We start from the raw sequence: 17,606 nt of genomic DNA on the forward strand, positions 1-17,606 counted from the left end.
CTTCATGTGGGCAGGAGACACAGCAGAGATATTCCCCTCTGCCTATCTTGGTTCCAGAGGGATGTGTCACTGGAGATTTAAATGTGCCAAGCAGACCCCACAACTCTGGGACTGCTCAAGGGCTTTGTCTGGGTCCTCTCTAGTGATGGGGACTGGGAAAATCATATCATGTCCTTGAGCCAGAGGAAAAGGAAAATAAAAACATCCTTGTCTGCTTATCTGGAGTGCTCTGAGACACATCAGTAGCCCCTGGAGCTGCCTGGACACAGTGAGCCCTCAGGACAATATATGGTCCATAGACCCAGAAGATTTTCTACTCAATATGGGCAGGAAGAAGGCAGCAGATGATTGGGCTTGCCCTCTGTCTTTGGGTGGGTGATTCCCATCTGCTCAGGGCAAGAGTGAGGATAAGGCTGTGGGAGAGAGGCCAGGTGAACCTTCCCTTCACTTCAACCCCAAAGATGCTGGCACAATGTCATGGAACAGAGTGAGTCCAGTAGAACCCAGTGGCTCAGCACAGGCAGAGCCCAAACACTCTCATTCTCTGCCTGCCTTTCCCCATCAGGAGGCAATCAGATGTTCTGCAGGCTGAAGATAAAGTTCTGCCAGTTTGGTTTGACTCATCCTCTGCTCCCAGAACAGCAGTGACTAACTTTGACTTGATGACCTCTAGGCTGGGGTACCTGGAGCTCTCACGGTGCATGCAGGGACCTTCCCTATCTGCACCTCAGGAAGGAAGGGAAAAAGAACTTACTGTCCTTAAACATGAAGCCACAAAGAGTGACTAGAGCAGAGGTGGGGATGAGAAGAAGCACAAAACTCTCCCTCTCCCACTCAGGAACCCAGCACAGCTTCAAAAATAAACTTCCCTCCCAAAATGTCCTCAGGTGCCACTTTCCATGTGCCACCCTGGATGGTGCTATGGCCTCCAGGATAAAGTCATCCTGTTGAAGAGGCAATGCCATGGGAAGGAGAAATTCCCTCCTGGCACCTCAGGGTGCTCAAGGTTGTGTCCTTCTCCCTTTGCACCTCTACCTCCTGCACTGCCTGTTTTTCTTTGGGGTCCTATCAGCATCCCTCCTCATGTTGCCCTTTGGCCAGCAGACAAAATCCCTGATTCACTGAGCCCAGCATAGTCAGATGATTATTTTGGGCCACAAGGTCAGCTGCAAGACACATGATGGAGCAAACTATGGAGCCAGGCTGCAGGCCATGGGTTCTGCATCTTGAGCAACAGCCTTGGCTTAGATTTCATTGATGCACAATTTCTTAAGTTCTTCGTATGGCCTTAAAATCACAGCAAAACCAGCCTGGCTATGAAACAAACCTGGAGTGCAGGAAAGGAGCATGGGTTGGGAGGACATGCAGCCCTTGAGTGCCTGGGAGCAGTAAAGAAAGGATGGCTCCATCCTTTCCTCTGGGCACAAAACCAGTTTGTGTGGAAATGGAGCTGCTGCAGAGGAAAAAGACCACTGGGCACCTCCTGTGCAGCCCATTCTGATGTTGGGATGCTTATTGCTGTCAATAAACCTGTTCCTCAGGCACAGACAGTCACTGAGGACTCTCCATCACTCTCCTTTCAGCAGTTCTGCTCCAAAAAGCACCACTTGTGATGAGCCCTTTCTGTCTCCCAACAGCATCAGTTACCTCAGCATCCTTCCTGGGCCCAAGTGTGCTTGATGGACATGGGGACATTCCTATATACTCCATATGGTGTGTCCTGGGGTCTCAGGGGAGGGGACACTTTGGGTATTAACACTTACCAAAGTGGCTCCCTTTGGTGGCCCTGGGGATGCAGGGAGGCTGAGCTCATGCCAGCAGTGGAAATCAGCCCTTTGTCCCTTGGATGGAGCCACTAAGTGAGGGATGTATCAAAAGCTGGTCCCTTGGGGAGAAAAGTGCCAGGGTACCCTTGGTCTGGAGGGACAGAAGGGGAGGCAGTTAGGGTGGTAGCTCTGAAGGTGTCTGGAGGGAGACCTACTCATCTGGGCTGTGAAAACTGTGTTAATATCTCTCCCTGAAGAAGTCTGAGGGCTAAACCCTCAGCTGCCAAACAGCACATTCCCCTACTCTGCTGAAATGCCCCAAACACCGGTGAGGACCTTCCATCTTCACTGCACAGCCCTGCCCCAACCAGACACCCTACTCTCGAGGGGAGTCACAGAGCTTTAACCTCCCCCTCTGCTTAGAGCAGGACCAGAGAACAACTGGAGAACATCCCTGGGGAACCGGGGAGCATCCCTGGGGGACCAGGGACCATCCTTGGGGGATGGGGGAGCATCCTTAGAGTACCAGGAACCATTCCTGGGGCACCGGGGAGCATCGTTAGGGGACTATGAGCATCCTTAAGGAACCGGGGACCATCCTTGGAGGACCGAGGAGCATCCTTGGGGGACCGAGGAGCATCCTTGGGGACCAGGAACCCTCCTTGGGGGACCGGAGAGAAGGGAGACGGAGCTCAGTAGAAGTGACCATCATCGGGGGAGCTGCAGGTACCTGTCTCTGCTGCAAGAGATGAGGGTCCCACCCCGCACCGGCCCATCTGAGTGCCGATCCCGTCCAGGGAAGGCTGCGGCTGCAGCCCCGGGCGGAGCGCAGCTCTCCCGGCCCCTCTCCTCTGCTCCCGGCCCCCCGCACCGGAGTGGCTGCGGCAGGGCCAAACCGCGCCCCGCTTCCTCCCTCTCTCCCCCCGCCCCCCCCAATCCCTCCTCCTCCTCCCTCGCTCCCCCCGCTCCCGATCCCGCCGTACTTAAGCCCGAAACGCCCCATAAGGCAGGTAGCGGCGGGGCAGGCGGCTCGCACGGCCGCTCCGCTCCCCTCCAGCCGAGTGTTGGGAAGAGGAGGAGGAGGAGGGAGGGAGGAAGGGGGGGTTTCTTGCTTTCTTTCCCCCCTTCCTCCTCCTCCACCTCCCCCCTCCCAAAAAAAACCCCAAGCCCGATGCCGCCGGCCTGAGCTCGCCGGGACGATGCTGCCTCTGCTGCCGCTGCTGCTGTTGGGCTCCCCGGGGCTGAGCCTGCCCTCGGGGGGGCCCGAGGTGGACACTCAGCTGGTCACCCCCGTCCGCCTGGACCCCGATATCAACGGCCGCTCTTACTTCAGGAGGGGGTCTTCCGAACCCCCCCGGGGAGAACAAGCGGTGGTTTTTCAGCTTTCAGCTTTCGGGGAGGATTTTTACCTCCATCTCTCCCCCGACGCCCATTTCATCGCTCCCGCCTTCGCCGCCCAGCACCTGGGGGGCGCGCCCGGTGCCTCCCGCCCCCTCCCTAACCTCCGCCACTGTTTCTACTCGGGGGATGTCAACGCCGACCGGGAATCTTTCGCCGCCCTCAGCCTTTGCGGGGGGCTCCGGGGGGCATTCGGTTACCGCGGAGCCGAATACATCATCAGCCCTTTGCTGGGGGGGGCGGCCGGGGGTGTCCATCGCCTCCAGCGCCGCAGCCCCGCTCGCCCCGCCGGGGCCGGAGCTTCCCGGTGCGCCGTGGGTTCCGGGCTCACCCCCGGGGTGCTGCAGGCGTTGGACAAGTACCGGGGACGTGGAGGGGGGAAAGGGGGTCGGGCCAAACGCTTTGCCTCGGTCCCTCGTTACGTGGAGACCTTGGTGGTGGCCGACGAGTCGATGGTGAAGTTCCACGGGGATGACCTCCAGCACTACCTGCTGACCCTGATGGCCACAGCCGCCCGGCTCTACAAGCATCCCAGCATCCGGAACCCCATCCAGATCTCCGTGGTGAAGTTCCTCCTCATCGGGCAGGATGACAAGGGGCCCAAGGTCAGCGGCAATGCTGCCCTCACCCTCCGCAACTTCTGCGCCTGGCAGAAGAAGTGGAACAAGGTCAGCGACAAGCACCCTGAGTACTGGGACACCGCCATCCTCTTCACCAAGCAGGTGGGTGCTCCTTCAGGTCATCCCACGTTTCAAGGAGTCCTGCACCATGCTGGGGGCCCCTGACACTTGTATGTCACCTCTGGTGTGCGCTGGAGGAGGCTGTGTTTGTGGTTGACCCCCCTTTCCCAAGGGACCCTCCACCCTCAGATGTTGGGGTGGGGGGAGCACGAGTGTGGAGCAAGCTTGTTTGAGCCTGTACTTGTCCTCTGGGTAGGAGCTAAGAGAAAGTCCTGCCAGGGAGGTTGAGAAAGGCCAGGAAGTGTTCAAAGGCAGGTTGTCCCCATGGACTGAATCCTGCTGCTCCATCCACTGCCCCCTGGCAAGAGCCTCAGCAGCCAGTGCCCAAGATCTCTGGCACACCCCAAAAAGTGGGGTCTGAGCCCAGAAGAAGAAATAGGGCCCCAGTTCCCCCTCCCCATCTGGGAAGAGCTCCCAGTGCCACCTGCCAAGAAAAGAAACCTCTCCCTGCTTCCTCTGACTCATGCGTGAGGTCCTCCTGAGAACCTGGACCTCTCCTCTGCATGCTGGCTGCTCGGTGTGGAGCCAGTTCAGGGCTGGAAGAACAGCTCTGGAGATGCAGCCAACACTTGCAGCCCTTTTTTGGGGGGGAGAGAAGAGAGTCTTCCCCATGACTGCCCCTGGCCTTTGCCAAGATGTCAAAGGAAAGACCTATGTGAGACACGGGGTGATTGTTGCCTCAGGATGAGCTTCTCCATCCTCCCACTCTGATAAGGCAGGTGACACCAAAGTGGTGACACTGCTTCCCTGTGGTCCTGTCTCAGCACTGACATGGCTGGGGGGGTGTTACAGCCTGAACCCTCCAAACTGTTAATAGGAGGGGAGAAGGATGAGCCTGGCTTGAAGGTGATGGTCACAGTTCATATTGGACATAGAAGGCTTAGCCAGCAAGTCCAGCTTGCATTTGCTCCTTCCCCTGTCCCTGCCAAGATGTCTGGATTAGAGACAGGTTGGGAACTCCCTTCAACAGCAGGGAGACCATTCCCAAAACATCTTTCCAGGTTGAGCATTTGGAGGTAGGAAGGATATAGCATCCAGCTGCCTGGAGTCAGCATGGGCTGATGATGGCCTGGAGCAGGAATGATGCTGTGCAGGACATCTGAGACTCCATCCCACCCATCCTCCGTGTCCCCCCACACCCCAGGCAGGGTCCATGTCCTCTAGCCATCTGTAAATCCTGCTGGAGCACAGGAAGGGTTGAATCCCAGCCTGCTGGAGCAGCTCCTGCTTGCAAAGAGGAGCTGCTGACATCCCCGTGGGGATGAGCCAGCTCCATCTCTGGTGGAAACCTGGTGAGGTCACCGGAGCCACAGGTGGGACGGGGCTGGTCCCAGCGCTTCGCAGAGCTGCATTTTTTATACATTGCTAACCCATCCATTCCTGAAATCCCAAGGCAAGCTCAGTGCAGAGGCACACAGTTGAGGAGACATCTGCCTTCCTTGAGTGCATCCATCTGTGGTCCCCTGACACCTCCGAGCTTATCTCCCTGCCAAAAAGCTGTTACATAAGCCCCCGACTTAAATTTCATCTCCAGCCCGGATGATAGGCAGCTTCCCTGTTGTGTCAACGAGTTGCTGATGGATGGGGCTGTCCTCTCCCACCCAGCTTTGCTCCATCCCAGTGTTGGCTGTGCTGGATTCAGGATTTGCCTTTGAGGAGCTCGATCCTGCTCAGGCTTCACCTTCCTGCCTGAGCTGGTGCTTGTTGGAGGGTCCTGCAGAGCATCCATCCTTCAGCCACACTCCTGCCTCTTGGGAATCACATTGCACACCACAGCCAAGGGCTTGGCCACGCTTCCCATCCTGAACCCTGATGTCCCACCAGCAAAGCTTTGCTGAACATCTTTGGCCTGTCATATAACCAAGGGGACACCACATCAAGGAACATCTGGCTGCAGGCAGAGATGGGAAGCTTCTGTGGTAGGAAGAGTGCTTATGCCTGGTCTCTGAGTAGGTGAATTAATGCACTAGCAACAAAGGTCCCATCCAGCTGATCTGCAGAAGCTCTTGAGAAGTTCACAAGGGGATGAAGAAAAGCCTTAGAATTGTCATGGATGAAGGTCAGGCTGGCAAAAGAGTCCTGATGGTCCATCTAGCAGGTTGCTTGTAGCCCCTTGGGGTACTGAGTGTCCTCCCTGTATTTGGGGTGGCAGCAGGGGAGATCAGTGATGGTGAGAGCCATGCAAAGGCAGAGCTGGCCCTTTACATGCTGCTTTCCCACCTTAAACCCCTTGCATTTCTCCCTCCTCTCTTCTGTAGCTCCATCCTCACATTGTCTCTCCTTTTGAGCAGGCTGGACCCCCAACAAGGCTGGGGGAGGTGGTTTTGGGGAGCCAGGACTTCTCACTAGAGCCCAGCCTTCTGAAGAGGGCTGTCCTTGGGAGGCTGTGGCTGGTGGGTGAGGGAAAAACCCATTAGGAGCTGTTCCTCCATGCAACCCGGGGCAGGCAAGGTTCAGAGCAGAAGTGGGTCAGTGTGTCAGTGCAGGTGTTGGGCTGGCAGCCAGACGCTCTCTACGCCAGCAAGGAAGCAGCAGCTCTTCAAAGAGCAGGGAGCAGGGAGCTGTGAGTGGCTGTGTCTTCCCCCAGATATTCTGTCCTCCCACCCTGTGACCCACCTTCACTTGCCCCAGGAGAGGGCATGGACAGGGCAGCGTTGGCAAGTGGCATCCATGGGTTAGCTCAATGTGGTGAGGGGCACTGGCTCTTGGTGGCACTTTGGGACAGGGGACGCTGTGCCTGGGCTTGCCAGCGCTATTCAGTCACCCCACGCTCACCAGGGGTGGCATTGCCACCTGGGATGCTGGGCTGCCACCTATTTGTCCCTGCCAGCATTGCTGTATGGTGGGATCAGAGATGTGAAGGGGTTCCAACCAGCCAGGAAAACCATTGCAGAGTGGAGAGCCCAACCTGGTTGTGACAGGAGTTGCGTGGAGGGATTTTCCACCAGCCAGCCCAGACCCAGGCATTTCTCTACCTCACCTCTCCAGAGATCATGGTCCCGTCTGTGCCTCCAGACTTTGTAGCCACAAATCTCCTGCTAAAGCCATCTCAGCCCTGGCTGGGGCTCTCTGAAGTCATCAGGACTATTATTTACCCACGGCTGAACCTGCCTGCGCCGGGAATGCCTTGGGCTTGGAAACCTCGCTGGAAATGTTGGCAGAGCAGCTCAGGCGAGACTTCGAGCAACCCAAGAGCTCTGGCTGGGCGAGCACCAAGCATGAATCACATTTATTTATAGCAGGGGAGCGCCCAGCCAGCCCCTTACGTTTTCTTTTCATGTGGAAATCAGCTCCCTGCCTCCTACACAGCCTCCCCGGCAGCTCCCAGACCAGCTGGGACAACACCAAGGGATGGAGATGATGCTCCAGCTCTCTCAAGCCACCCACAGACCCCAGCAGGGGAAGAGGGTATTTAAGGACAATGCTCTCACCAGGCTGCAGCAGTGATGGCTCTTCAAATGGGCCTTTTATTTGTACAAGCACCTTTGGACCCTGAAGAAACAAAGATCCACCTATAGAGAACCTTCCTATCATCTGCATCTACAGGGGGTCTGGTCATTCTTGAGTTGAGGGTAGAAGGCTAGGCCAGCTCCTCCTTCAAGCATCTGGGCTTGGTTGCTCCTTGAAGTGGCTGCAAAGTGGCTTGGAGGGACAGGAGCACTTCCCTTAGCCTTGGGAAGCTCTGGACCTGGTCCAGGATCTCCTTGTTCCTAGGAAGGAGGAATGAGGTTGAGAAATGGGTCAGCTGTGAGCCCAAGGCCAGGTGTCTTCCCAACCACCAGTCCTTAGGTCCAGTCCTTGAAGAAGGGAGCCAGGCTGACTCCTCCATGTCAAAACCAGCTCCACCCTGGCTGGAGGAGCCTTTTGGGTGAGACAAGATGTTGCTGAAGGCATGGGAGGATGCCAGCACAGAAGCATCCCTGGTGCCAGGCAAACATAACATTGGAGCTTGGTCTGGGTGAGGTTTCCTGCCTCTGCAGCCTGGTGTGGTCCCCATCCCCTCCAGCAGCCTGGGATCAGCTCCCAGTGGGGTACTGGGGATGGACTGGGGATGAGGAACCATGATGTCCATGCTGGCCCTGGACTTATTCCCTTGTCTCCCATGCCTTGCAGGACCTGTGTGGTGCCACCACCTGTGACACGCTGGGCATGGCAGATGTGGGCACCATGTGTGACCCCAAGCGCAGCTGCTCTGTCATCGAGGATGATGGGCTGCCCTCAGCTTTCACCACTGCCCACGAGCTGGGTAAGGCTCCTCATGCTCCTCTTCCTCTTGGGATGAATGCCAGGAGCTGCCAAGGGCCAGTATAACCCTGGTTTCAGCATCCAGAAGAGGCAATAACTGGGTGATGGGGAAATTCCACCTTGGGACACCAGAGCTGGGTGGGAAGGAGCTGCTGAGAAAGCAAAAGGCTCTGCTGTTGGGGTTGCTACCTCAGGTGGGTTTCCAGGAATCAGGAGTCATGGAATGATAAGGTGGAGGGCACACCTACCTCCAAAGACACTTAGAGTCATAGAATCATTGAGACTGGAAAGACCTCTAAGATCATCAAGCCAGCCTTCAAGCACTTGTGATGGTCAGTGGGAGGAGGAGGAGGGAGGGAAGCAGGTGAGTGGTGAAGTGTCCTTCCAGCCTCCAGCCCAAACCAGGACATGCATGAGCATCATCTTTCCCCATGTGTGCCCTCAGATGTCCACAGCCATTGCAGTCCTTGGAAGAGTCTGCCCCACTCTGTGCCTCAGTTTCTCTAACTGGAAGAAGCTGTGGGGGGCCCTACTTTGCATGCCAAATGGGGGTTACTCATGCTTTTCCCCCTTGCCCTCTTCCCAGGTCATGTCTTCAACATGCCCCATGACAACGTGAAGGCCTGTGAAGAGGTCTTTGGCCGGCTGAAGACCAACCACATGATGTCCCCCACCCTCATCCAGATCGACCGTGCCAACCCCTGGTCAGCCTGCAGTGCTGCCATCATCACCGACTTCCTCGACAGTGGCCATGGTGAGCCCTCCTGTGCCCCCTCACCCTCTTACCTGAGTCCCTGCCCCGTGGGAGCAGGATCCAGCCCTGGGGCTGGTTGCTGGGAGAGAAGGAAGGGTTGTAGAGCAACTCTTCTCCTCCCCCTGCAAACAAAATTTGAAGGAAACGGGGAGTTTGGTGATGTTTCTGCACCAGATGGGCTTCCTTGGTGCTGGATGTCTGCCCAGCACCAGCATCCCCAAGAGATGCAATGTCTTGGATCTGGGATGCAGCTGACCATGAGGGTGTCCTAGGTCCCTCTGGGATAGCTTTGGCCAAACTACCAGCATCCATCCCTCACCTCTCCCTCCTTGCACTGGTCCGTACAACCCCTCAAGCACCCACTAGACAACCCCATCCCCTCTCCTTCAGGAGACTGCTTGCTGGACCAGCCTGCCAAACCCATCCCACTGCCTGAAGACCTGCCGGGGACGAGCTACAGCCTGAACCAGCAGTGTGAGCTAGCCTTTGGGGTGGGCTCCAAGCCCTGCCCCTACATGCAGTACTGTGCCAAGCTGTGGTGCACGGGCAAAGCCCGCGGGCAGATTGTCTGCCAGACTCGCCACTTCCCCTGGGCAGATGGCACCAGCTGTGGCGAGGGACGCTTCTGCTTGAAGGGTGCTTGTGTGGAGAGGCACAACATCAGCAAGTACAGGGTGAGTACCTGCACCACAGACCCCAAAAAACATCCTACCAGGTCACCCTGAGGTTTTGCCTGGGGAGTTGCTGATAAGAGATGCAGGTCTCTCGGGCATTGCCAGGTTCTCGAGGGCTGGCATCCTCCTTGGAGGTGTTCAAAAACATGCAGACATGGTGCTTTGGGATGTGGTTTAGTGGGTGTGGTGGTGGTGGGTTGGTTGTTGGACTTGTTGATATTAGTCTTTTCCAACCTTAATGATTCCATGACTCTCTAAGGAGGGATGCTGCTGCTCTGCTCCACCCTGTCACAGGCAGGTTTGGAGACAGAGGTTTTGCTTTCAAAGGTACAGACTTACAGAATAGAATCATGGAATCCTTTTGGTTGGAAGAGACCTTTAAGATCATCAAGTCCAACCATTAACCCAGCACTGCCAGATGACTACTAAATCAGCACCAGGCTTACATGGTTTTTCAATTCCTCCAGGGATGGTGACTGTACTAGTTCTCTGGAAAGCCCATTCCAGGGCTTGACAACCCTTCTGGGGAAGAAATTGTTCCTCATGTTCCTAAACCTCTCCTGGGACAACTTGTGGCTGTTTCCTCTTGTTTTATCACTGTTTGTTTGGGAGAAGAGACCAACCTCTGCCTGGTTCCAACCCCCTCTCAGGGAGTTGTAGAGAGCAATGAGGTCTCCCCTCAGCCTCCTTTCCTCCAGGCTGAAAAGCCCCAGTTCCCTCAGCTGCTCCTCACCAGCCCTGTTCTCCAGACCTCTCACCAGCTTTTCTCCCTTCCCTGGACCCACTCCAGCACCTCAGTGTCCTTCTTGGAGTGAGGAACCCCAAATTGAACTCAGCATTCAATGCATTCACTTCAATGTGCAGTGTTGAGATGGCTCCAAGCCCAGTGAGCCCCAGCTTGGGATTGCAGCTGGTGGTGAAGGGGCTCTTAACCCATCCCATCCCCACAGGTGGACGGCGGCTGGGCAAAGTGGGCACCCTACGGGCAGTGCTCGAGGACGTGTGGTGGTGGGGTGCAGCTGGCCAAGCGGGAGTGCACCAACCCAGTGCCTGCCAACGGAGGTTCCTACTGCGAGGGCATCCGCGTCAAGTACCGCTCCTGCAACCTGGAGCCCTGCTCTGCTGCAGGTGAGGGGCTGCAGCTCTCTGTGCATGACCCATAATGACCCCATCAAACCAGTGCTGGAGCTGCAGGCTGCCCTCCCAATTCCATACACATCTCTTTTGCTTTTTCCCCCCCTCCCCCCAGTGCCAGGGAAGAGCTTCCGTGAGGAGCAGTGTGAGGCTTTCAATGGTTACAGCCACAGCACCAACCGCCTCACCGCCTCCGTCTCCTGGGTCCCCAAATACTCCGGCGTGTCCCCCCGGGATAAATGCAAGCTCATCTGCAGGGCTAATGGCACTGGCTACTTCTACGTGCTGGCACCCAAGGTTGGTAAGAACCCCACCCAGGATCAGCCTCTGGGTTGTAGGATCACAGAATCATTAAGGTTGGGAGAGGCCTTTAAGAGCATCGAGTCCAACCATCAACCCAACACCACCATGGCCACTAAACCATGGCCCAAAGTGCCATGGCCACACCTTTCTTGAACACCTCCAGGCATGGTGACTCCGCCACATCCTGGAGGTGTTCAAGACCTTCCTAATCTCTAGTCTAAATGTCCCCTTTTCCAGCTCAAAGGCATTGCTCTTAATATCCAACCTAAACCTCCCCTGGTGGAACTTATCATAGAATCAAGGAATTGTTAGGGTTGGAAGGGACCTCAAGGATAATCCAGTTCCAACCCCCTTGCCATGGGCAGGGACTCCTCACACTAGATGAGGTTGCTCATAGCCACATCCAGCCTGGCCTTAAAAACCTCCAAGGATGGGGCTTCTACCACTTCCCTGGGCAACCTGTTCCAGTGTCCAGAGGCCATTTCCTCTTGTCCTATCTCTGGATGCCTCCAGCATGCCTGGAAATGAATGAATTCCCCTTCTCTGGTAGGTGGCTGGTGTTAGATGAGATTGTAGAAGATGACAATCTGCCAGGGTGGAAGGAATCAGCCTGTAAAACTCTACTGATTAATTTCAGGGCTGGAGTTGGTCCATGGTTGGTCTTCCTCTGGGTTTGTAAAGGCTCCTCTGAGATATGCGTATAGTCCTGAAATAGGGGATGGTAATTCCAGTGCTGGAGAAGTGATGTGTGTGCTCTTCAGATGTGGGACGGAGCAGGGTGGTGTGAGCTCTGTCCTCAGTGCAGCCTGGACCCTTTGCACTGATGCAACAGAAAGGGCAGAAAATGATGAAGATGGAGAAGAAAAGAGACACAGCCTAAAAAGCTCAACTGCAAAGCATACCATAGACAAAGGGTGACACAATGCCTGCTAGCATCTCCTCAGGACCTGCTGGATGGATTTGGGTGGCCTTAGGTTGGATGGCTGCTGCTGGGAGGTGTTTTGGGTTGCACAGGTAAATACAACAGCCTGTTCTGCTCCCCCTCATGCAGGTGGTGGACGGCACCCCTTGCTCTCCAGACTCCACCTCGGTCTGCGTCCAGGGTAAATGCATCAAAGCAGGTTGTGATGGGAAGCTGGGCTCCAAGAAGAAGTTTGACAAATGCAGTGTCTGTGGAGGAGACAACAAGAGTTGCAAGAAGGTCTCAGGCTTGTTCACCAAACCCATGTAAGTGCTAGGTGACCATGTGTGCTTCCTGCTCTCCCAGCTCTGCTTTTTGGGGTGGATGCAGGAAGGTCATGGAGGTGGTGGTGGGGGCTAAGTCCATCCTGAGCAAGGTAGTGTCCATCGCTGTGTGGGGACCTGGGCGTGCTCTGAAGAAGGACACATTTAACATGCCATTGGCCTCTGCTGGTGGAATGACATCCATAGTGCTGAGCCAGATGAGCTGAAAAATCTTCTCACACCTGGGTGGTCTCAGTCTAGATGATGCTCAGCATAGGGAGAAGATTCAAAATCATAGAATCATAGAATTGTTAGGGTTGGAAGGGACCTCAAGGATCATCTAGTTCCAACGCCTATGCCATGGGCAGGGACACCTCACACTAGATCAGGTGTTCATGAGAAGAGGTAGATAACTCTAGGGGTGGGAGGATCTCAGGGCTGTAGCTGTAGAACCATAGCATTGCTTTGGTTGGAAAAGCCCTCTAAGATCATTGAGTCCAACCTGACACCACCTTAGCAACAAAATCATGTCCCGGAGTGCCATGGCCACAGGTTTCTTGAACAGCTTCAGGGATGGTGACTCCACCACCTCCCTGTACAGCCTGTTCCAATGCCTGACCACTCTTGTAGGAAAGAAGTTTTTCCTAATCTCCAACCTAACCCTTCAGGTCATTTCCTCTCATCCCATCACCTGACACTAGGGAGAAGAGACCAACTCCACCTCACTCCAACCTCTTTTCAGGGATCTGTAGAGAGCAATGAGGTCTCTCCTCAGAGAGAGGAGGAGGTTGAGGCCACATCACAGTGAGCTGTTGCCTGCTTGACAGCCTTCCCTGGCCGCTCTTCTCTTCCAGGCACGGCTACAACTTCGTGGTGGTCATCCCTGCTGGAGCCTCCAACATTGACATCAGGCAGCGGGGCTACAAAGGGCTGATCAGTGATGACAACTACCTGGCACTGAAGAACGGGCAGGGCAAGTACCTGCTGAACGGCCACTTCATCGTCTCGGCTGTGGAGAGGGACCTGATGGTGAAGGGCAGCGTCCTGCGCTACAGCGGCACCGGCACCGCCGTCGAGAGCCTCCAAGCCTTCAAACCCATCCAGGAACCCCTAACTTTGGAGGTGCTCTCGGTGGGGAAGATGACCCCTCCTCGGGTACGCTACTCCTTCTACCTCCCCAAGGAGAGCAAGGAGGACAAGACCTCCTACAAAAAGGAGGGGAAGACCCCGCCCGACCTCAACAACAGCGTCCTCAGCCTGTCCAACCGCTTGGATGGTGGCAGGCCCAGCTACAAGCGGCCCTCCTACAAGTGGGCAGCGGGTGGGTGGGAGGCTTGCTCCGTCACCTGCGGGGATGGCTTGCAGAAGAGGTCTGTGGCTTGCCGTGACTCCTACGGCCAACCGGCTGCCGAGTGCGATGCCACCGAGCGCCCAGCGGATGTCCGGCTCTGCGGGGAGCCCTGCCCGGCCTGGGAAGCTGGACCTTGGTCTTCCTGCTCCAAGAGCTGTGGTCGGGGTTTCAAGAGACGGGCACTGAAGTGCTCGGTGCCCAGCGGGCGCCTGCTGCCCCGGGAGAGTTGCAATTTTCGGAGGAAGCCTCAAGAGTTGGATTTTTGCACCTTGAGGCCGTGCTGAGCAGGTCACGGGGCAGGGGGTGTGGGCTGGTGTCTGAGAGGAAGGGCACGGTGGTGTTCCTCTGGCTGGATACGGCTGAGCAGCAGCCAGGCGTTGGGAGAGGGGGAGATGTCCATAGCACATAGCAAACGGGGAAAACAAACACACAGAAAAGAAATTGGGGGTGGGGGGTGGGAGGGGAAATCCAAAACAAAACAAAAGCAAGAAGGGACCTGGCTGTGGGGACAGAGCACGCACACCCCACGAGCCCAGGAGAGAGAGATTTTACCGACCGGGTCGCTCGGAGACAGAGCAGGAACCAACGTCTACCTCGAAGCCACTGAACGACACGGAAACCCACCAGGGGAGCCTGAGGAGCAGGATCACTGCCCACGATGGAGCCCAGTCCAGGCAGGGAGATGCCCCTAAATTGCACAGTTGAAACCTCCACGCATCTTCCCAGGGCTAAGCCTACCTCCTCCCTCCCCAGACTCCTCCAACACATAGGACCAAAAGGATTTCCCATTGCACCGATGGCAAATTGTAATTGTCCAAGCCCTGGTGGGACAAGGTGCTGGGACTGATGCCTCCAGGGTGATGACTTTGCAGCTTGGAGAGCCCCAACAGCATCCCTGGACCAGGCTGGAAGGTGGTGGCTTTACTTTCATTTTCTCCTCATGTTTATGACCTGACCAGTGTACATTTTATGGTGCTTAACTCTGTATGTTTTTAACCTCCTTCCTCCCCACCCATGATGGATGCAGACCTTGCATAGCAGGGATGGTTCTTCCTAGTGGGATCTCTCACCTGGCTGAGGCTTTCCTATGGTGCTTCGGGATGAGGCTGTGCCAGCATCCAGTGTGTAGCTGGATGCTCCTTTACATCCCAGTCCAGGCAGGTTGTAACCCACCTGTCTGGAATTTTTTGGGGGCTAAAAGGGAACATTATGGACCTGAGATCTGAGCTGTCACTCCACAAAAAGCAACAAGAAGCTGTACTGTAGCACCACGGTGCCCTGTGGGGTCAGATGCAGCCCTGCAAGTTGCTGGTACTTGACTCCCCTCTGGAAAATGGTGCTCACTGCTTAATGGGACCAGTATGCCATGCCCAGACATCCCACTGCCCTCTCTCCTTCAGGCTTTGGGTCAGGCTGGGTTGGTTTGCCTCTGCACGGAAACTTCCTGAGATATCTTGATCTGAACTCGAGCAGAGCTGGTGTGACAACCCCAGCATCACTTTTGAGCTGTGTGAGTAGGAGGTAAATTTGGGGGTTGGGCTTTCCTGGGGGCAAGGGGGCTCAGCAGGGTTCAGGTGCTGGAGGGGAAAGAGGGAGAGTTGAACCTCTTGATGCTGCAGAGCACTTCCAACCAGCTTCCCCATGCAGAGTTTTGTGGAAGGGTTTACCTGGTACCTCTGATGGTTATGTAGCATCGTGCCCAAGTGGTCTTACCTCACACATTGCCCTCTTCCCAAGAACCATCGTTTCAGCCTCTTTGCTCAGATCAAATCATCAGGGACCACTTCACCCTCTGCTTTTCCACTGATGAAGGTGCCTCTTAATTAATTAATTAATCAGCTGTGACTGTGAACAAGCCAGAGCCTCTGGGTTGAGGTTTGCTGTTCCTGGGCTCAGCAGAAAGAAAGGGACGGTAGGTTATGAGTAGGCAGAAGATGCTGTCTCAGCAGCTGTAGAAGCTTGGAGCCCACCTTGTTTGCTTGGTCCCATACAGACATAGCATGGAAACTCCTTGTGCCCTTTGATCTGCTCCAAAAGGCCTCCAGCTGTGGGCAAGGCAGGAAAGATCACAGGAGGCAGGACACTGGTAGCACAAGGGTTTCCTCGCTTGACCTTTCCACCAGCTCAGCAAACTCCTCGTGACCATGTCTGTGGACCCATCCTCCCTGGATTTATGTAAAGCCTTTTTCAAGACAATAATATTTTGGGTCTCCACGCTGCACGACAGAGCCAGGAGCAGATGTTGTGGTTGCTCTACACAGCAGGGGATGGGATTTAATGTTCTAGGAAACCCCTTCCAGGTCTCCATTCCCCTGAATGTCTCATCCATTTTCAGAGGATTTTCCTTCCCTTTGGGGACAGAGCTCTGAGGAGCCACCCTTTTTTTTTTTTTTTATTATTTTTTTGTGTGAGTGTGTGTGTCTTGCCATCTAAGCCACTGAGAAATCATCACCCTGGGTTGATGGGGAAGGGGAAGGAGGGGGGTGGGAGGGATTTGTTGCGTGCGGTTCTTTTGCCTTGTGTGCAGCAAAAGGACGGAGATGCCGACGGTACTGGCTGCTTTGTGTATACCATGTATACTAAACCTCGATCTCTGCTGTTTGTGCATCAGTAGCAAACCTGAAATAAAACTGTATTTAAAGTCACACCTGCTTCCCCTTCTCCTGCCCCTGTCATTTCGCTGGGGGATGTGGAGGATTTCTTGGTTTATTTCAAGCTTCCAAGCTTCGAAGCCTCAGTTCATTGACTTCAGGGAGGGCAACGAAGGTGATCGGAGGGCTGGAGGACCTCCCCTATGGGGCAGGCTGAGAGAGTTGGGGATATTCAGCCTGGAGAGGAGAAGGCACTGGGGAGACCTTCGAGTAGCCTTCCAGTAGCCTGAAATGGGCTGCAAGATGGAGAGGAACCTTTTACAAGGGCTGTAGAGACAGGATGAGGGGGGGATGGATTGAAGATGGAAGAGGGAGGATTGAAACTGGACATCAGGAAGAATTTGACAGTGAGGGTGGGGAGACACTGGAAGAGTTGTGGATGCCTCCTCCCTGGAGGTCTTCAAGGCCAGGTTGGATGGAGCCTTGAGCAACCTGGGCTAGAGGGAAGTGTCCCTGCCCATGGCAGGGGGTTGGAACTGGATGATCTTTAAGGTCCCTTCCAACCCAAACCATTCTATGAATCTATGAAAAAACCCAAACCTGTGAAAGCCTAACAGGTTTATTCTGACTTGCTTCTGCTACAGGATTTATTGGCAGCTCACTCAACCCCTAAGCCTGAAGAAACCCAGTGGTGGATTAATCCCTGCAAGTCCCAGGGCTTCTTGGGCCAGGATATTAAATGCCCAAGGCTGCATTAGCCTCAAACCAAGATGCTGTTTTGGCAGGAGCAGGACAGAATTAAGTGTCTGCAATGTCACCTGTTGTGACAGCACAAGGGGTGATGGTTTGAAGCCAAAAGAGGGAGAGTTAGACTGGATAGAAGGAAGAAGTTGCCTGGAGAGGTGGGAGATGCCCCATCCCTGGAACCATTCCAGGTCAGATTGTTTTGGCCTCTGAGGATCCTCCTCTGTTTGCTGATGTCCCTGCTGACTGTTGAGGGCTTGGACCAGATGACCTTTAAAGATCCCTTCCCACCCAAAGCAGTCTGTGCCTCTGTGAATACAGGGTTAAAGGGATGCATGTAAGCTGGAACAGCACTCTCATATCCTGGAACAGCCATTTTCCAGGACCATCCCTTCCTGACATGCTGTTCCAGAGTCATCCTCTCCATGTGCCAACAACCCCCCAGCCTCAGCCCTTTGTCACATTGCCTTGGGATGGTGCAGGAAAAGCAGCATTATCTTCACAGCTGAGCCAGCCTGGCAGGGCTGGGGGGTTGCTGGGTGCCCGGAAAACAACTCAGATTCCTCCTGCCCATTCCCAGCACACCCTTGCCTGACTCAGAGCCCTCTTTCCCCATTGCATCTGGGCCAACAGTGAGATAAAACCCTTCCTTTCGACAGGACACGTCAGCTCTCCCTGATGT

General features: G+C 55.2%; 1 protein-coding gene across 1 annotated transcript; it reads left to right on the forward strand.

Annotated features, from left to right (window-relative positions):
- The first annotated feature begins 2,965 nt into the window (after window positions 1–2,965).
- Window positions 2,966–13,873, forward strand: ADAMTS15 (ADAM metallopeptidase with thrombospondin type 1 motif 15). The gene is made up of 8 exons (XM_054395623.1): window positions 2,966–3,886; window positions 8,018–8,150; window positions 8,736–8,903; window positions 9,294–9,577; window positions 10,528–10,705; window positions 10,827–11,008; window positions 12,066–12,241; window positions 13,093–13,873. The coding sequence occupies exons 1-8, from the start codon at window positions 2,966–2,968 to the stop codon at window positions 13,871–13,873; spliced, it is 2,823 nt and encodes a 940-aa protein (XP_054251598.1).
- Window positions 13,874–17,606: the final 3,733 nt, after the last annotated feature.

Source organism: Indicator indicator, chromosome 34, assembly GCF_027791375.1.
Source record: "Indicator indicator isolate 239-I01 chromosome 34, UM_Iind_1.1, whole genome shotgun sequence".
Classification (NCBI taxonomy): Eukaryota; Metazoa; Chordata; class Aves; order Piciformes; family Indicatoridae; genus Indicator; species Indicator indicator.

Bases quoted from the DNA above. Each gene is read 5' to 3' on its own strand.
- ADAMTS15 (XM_054395623.1), top strand. From the start codon at position 2,966: ATGCTGCCTCTGCTGCCGCTGCTGCTGTTGGGCTCCCCGGGGCTGAGC. The intron at 10,706-10,826 runs GTGAGGGGCTGC...CCCTCCCCCCAG, and splicing joins GGAGCCCTGCTCTGCTGCAG to TGCCAGGGAAGAGCTTCCGT. The intron at 11,009-12,065 runs GTTGGTAAGAAC...CCCCTCATGCAG, and splicing joins TCTACGTGCTGGCACCCAAG to GTGGTGGACGGCACCCCTTG.